The sequence below is a fragment of the Epinephelus lanceolatus genome, chromosome 10 (genome assembly GCF_041903045.1).
Source record: "Epinephelus lanceolatus isolate andai-2023 chromosome 10, ASM4190304v1, whole genome shotgun sequence".
Classification (NCBI taxonomy): domain Eukaryota; kingdom Metazoa; phylum Chordata; class Actinopteri; order Perciformes; family Serranidae; genus Epinephelus; species Epinephelus lanceolatus.
Window position 1 is genome coordinate 1,405,716 of NC_135743.1, and position 3,662 is coordinate 1,409,377.

The 3,662-nt window shown below is 41.9% G+C and overlaps 1 protein-coding gene across 1 annotated transcript; it reads left to right on the forward strand.

Annotated features, from left to right (window-relative positions):
* Positions 1-695: 695 nt before the first annotated feature.
* Positions 696-3,143, forward strand: LOC117266433 (protein S100-A1-like). The gene is made up of 3 exons (XM_033641634.2): positions 696-1,659; positions 2,572-2,745; positions 2,852-3,143. The coding sequence occupies exons 1-3, from the start codon at positions 1,654-1,656 to the stop codon at positions 3,011-3,013; spliced, it is 342 nt and encodes a 113-aa protein (XP_033497525.1). The 5' UTR covers positions 696-1,653; the 3' UTR covers positions 3,014-3,143.
* Positions 3,144-3,662: the final 519 nt, after the last annotated feature.

Sequence of the window (3,662 nt, forward strand, 5' to 3'; positions counted from 1 at the left end):
TATTACATATATTTGAGTTATCTACAAGTTTACTGTACTGTTTGTCATCTACTCGCTTTCAAATGTCCGCCACGGACATTTACACAATGTCACGGATAAACATGGGTAAATGCATGAAAACAAATCATCACATATCACCTCTGATAATGGTTTATTCATTTAAAAACACATTGTGCTCGTTTAGCACACTATTTCATGTAGTTTTTATCTGCTGGAGGGTCGCGTAGGGGAGCGTAGCGCGACAAAAATAGAAGAGCTGCGTAAAATAGAGAGTTGTTACGGGGGGCGTAACTTAACAGCCGGGCTCCACCAGCAACGGGAGCGGCGCGACAACCCCCGTCTGTCGCGCGACAACTCTCTATTTTACGCGGCTCTTCTGTTTTTGTCGCGCTACGCTCCCCTACGCGACAGTGGTGATATAATAAAGCTGTAATATGTCCACTTCTTGTTAGATTAAGAGTCGTTTCCTTCAGCTGTAACAGCAGCAGACAGCCTGCAGGTCTGAACATGGAGACCAGCTGGAAGAAAAATCTGTCTGCAAAGAGAGAGAGAGCTGAGCTTCCACAATATAAAGCCAAACTTGAATTGTGAGTGCTGTCTAGAATACCCTGCTATCGTGATCATGATCAAACCCTCAACACACGGTCAACATACCAGACATTTTTAACAGACAGAAGAGACAATATCAAGCCTTCGAATCAACCCTTCTTTAATCAAAGCTGAACGATCTCCCATCATGCCTCTGTCACCTCAGATGAGGAAATCAAAGTCAGCAGCCTGAGAATAAATGCAGGTCGATCGCTATGACACAATGACTACAAGAAAATCAAGAAGCAATGGTTAACCGACTGTGACACTCAGCAACAATAGACGGGTCCATGTCATTGGTCCGACATCCCATTAGTCCGACTGTCCGCGGTGCTGAACGGCTCCCGGCGGGCGTATTTCTGCCTTGATGGTGCGCCGTGACCGGCTCTGGGTCAGCTGGGAAAGGCTTGAGGCGGAGCAGGCTCACAGCTTATGTGTTTGTCACTTTCTTTTTCATTTTAACCCACACCATGATCTTTTCCTGACCCTAACCAAGTGGTTTTTGTGCCTAAACCTAACCAGACCTTAACCACAGGGCATCATGATGATTTCGGAACAACGGGACTTCGGAACAATGAGTTTAATATGGTCGGAACAATGGGCTGTCGGACCAATGGACAGCATACTGCGTCTCAAGATTCCCCTGCATGTTCACAGCATTCACTCATCTCAGGTCCAGTTTGAACACATGAAACACAGCGACAGGTCGATGCTGCTCATGGTGTCAACAGCAAGAAGGAGTTACTGTATCTGAGAACAGATGGATCCAGATACCTTCAGAATCTTGGAGTGATCTCGGCCTGTGAATGATGACAAATAAAAATGGGACACCCACAAACACGTTATTCACCAAGAAGAATTACAATATTAAACCTTACAATGAGACACCAAGATGCTCTGAATGTGTGTTTGTGTTGCTGGTGCAGCCACACCCACAGTCATCATCATCATCATCGTCATCATCAGAGGGAAGAGCTGATTTTATCTGGACAGGCAGCTCTATAAACGTCATGAGACCAAGGTGAAATTCATTTCTTCTTCTTTCTGATCTTCCTGAGCAGCTTCATGGAGGTGAGTCTTTCAGTCTACACTCAAACTGTGTTTTTAAAAAGGAAACATTTGAGACTCTAAACATGCCTGGAACAAGTAAATACTGCATATAGATATGAGCATAAATATGCGATAGCATTATTTACTGCAGGGAGTGATTGATTCCTGGAAACCAGCTGACACATTTAGATCAGCTGGCACGATGCAGTAAATACAAAACTACCAAAAGAGCGTTATTAGCACCACGACACATTTTAAATACCTCAGCGGTGAGTTCATTTTGTTATTCTGAGTCACCGTACTTTAAAAACTTGTGAGCCCAAATCTGCAGCACAGATACAACAACAGTACAAATAATACTTAAAATACATTTTGATTTCTGAGGTCGTGATCGATGTTTGAGCATTAAAAAAAAAAAAAAAATACAATTTACCAGAACTTTTGACCGTTTGAAAACATTTTCATGACACTCTACTGCACAATACATGATCTAATGTTTTCATGGAAACCAATTTGATAATGTCTCTGTGTTAGAACATACACCTATGACATCACTCTATAATACAGCTTGTTAACTTTTCATGTCAGGATCTCCCAGAGGAAAGATCATTTTCTTTGTTTTTGTTCAAAACAACAGGACGGAGGCGTAGCTGCAGTTTCAACAACGTAATACAATCATTATTTTCTTGAAGCTCGTCTATTTCAAAGGTGCCAGATCCATGTTAGTGATCACGTGATGTCTCGATTAGAACAATCCACTTTCACAATCAGCAAGATCACTCTGAATCTGGCTGTGAGACAGAGATCACAGCTGTTTCTATCGTCTCTTTACACATGATTCTGTAGGACAAACCTGAAACAAATAAAAATGCATTAATCTGCATAAGACAACAAAGTTATATCACTCAAGTCTTATTTTTTCACACTTTACAGCCAGCGTGCCAGCCAATCGCAGTCTACTGCCCAGCGCAGGGAACACTGGAATCAGCCATGAACATGCTGGTTGATGTGTTCCAGAGCCACGCTCTCCAAGACGGTGACAAGTTTCACCTGAACCGATGGGAGATGAGGGATCTGTTCCAAAGAGAGCTCCGTCAGCTCTTGGAGGTACTGACCTCACTGTCACTTCACCTCTGAGTGTGCTGAAGAATTTAATGTTAAAATCACACAATTATATCTCAATAATTCTTTCATTTCTTTTCTTTGTTTACAGTCAAGCAAGGATGTTCAAAAGTCATGTCAGATCATAGACGATCTGGACAAGAATCGGGACGGCAAAGTGGACTTTGAAGAGTTTGTTTCAGTGGCCACGAAGCTCATCATGTGCTGCCACTCCTACTTCGAGGAGGAGAACCTCATGTGTGGTTACAGATAAAAGTCTCTCATCTCTCTGACTCATCTGTTCTGAATATTAACCTCTCTGATCTTTGTGATCTGTGGAATGGATTTTGTCATTTGATAAACTGATCTGAAGAATCAGTGATTCATTAAAATGATCCCTGAAACACCTGTGTGACCTGTCTCCTCAATCTGTCTGCATGACACTGATGTTTACTCATTCTGAATGTTCTGAATGAGAATGTGATCATGGTGATCATACTGTCACCTGGAAGCTTTATAACTGCCTGTCCTTAAATATTAACCCTGTGCTGTTTCCATCTGTCTGTTGTCACTGAAGACGTTGAGCACAAATGTGTAAAAACTTTTTAAACTGAAAGGATAACTTCAGCATTTTTTAACCTGGACCCTATTTCCCCGTCAAAGACACTGATTTGAACAAAAACTTTTAAAACTTGGTTATTTTTGCCACAGATTATTAGAAGTGGCTGACGTGTCTCTGTAGCTTTCATTTGATCCGTTCTGTTTGTCATTGCTTGGTTAAGGAGGAGGTCTGCTGCTCCTGAAACATCACCAGATGTCACTTGTTGCACTTGGAAAACAACAGTGGAAATGTGTGTGAGACCCGGAGACAGTATCATAATAACCACAGTAGTTCACAGTAAATGTAGTTCAGTGTTTTCTAA

Coding starts and splice junctions, on each gene's coding strand:
- LOC117266433 (XM_033641634.2), top strand. Junction 2,746..2,851: donor AGCTCCGTCAGCTCTTGGAG/GTACTGACCTCA, acceptor CTTTGTTTACAG/TCAAGCAAGGATGTTCAAAA.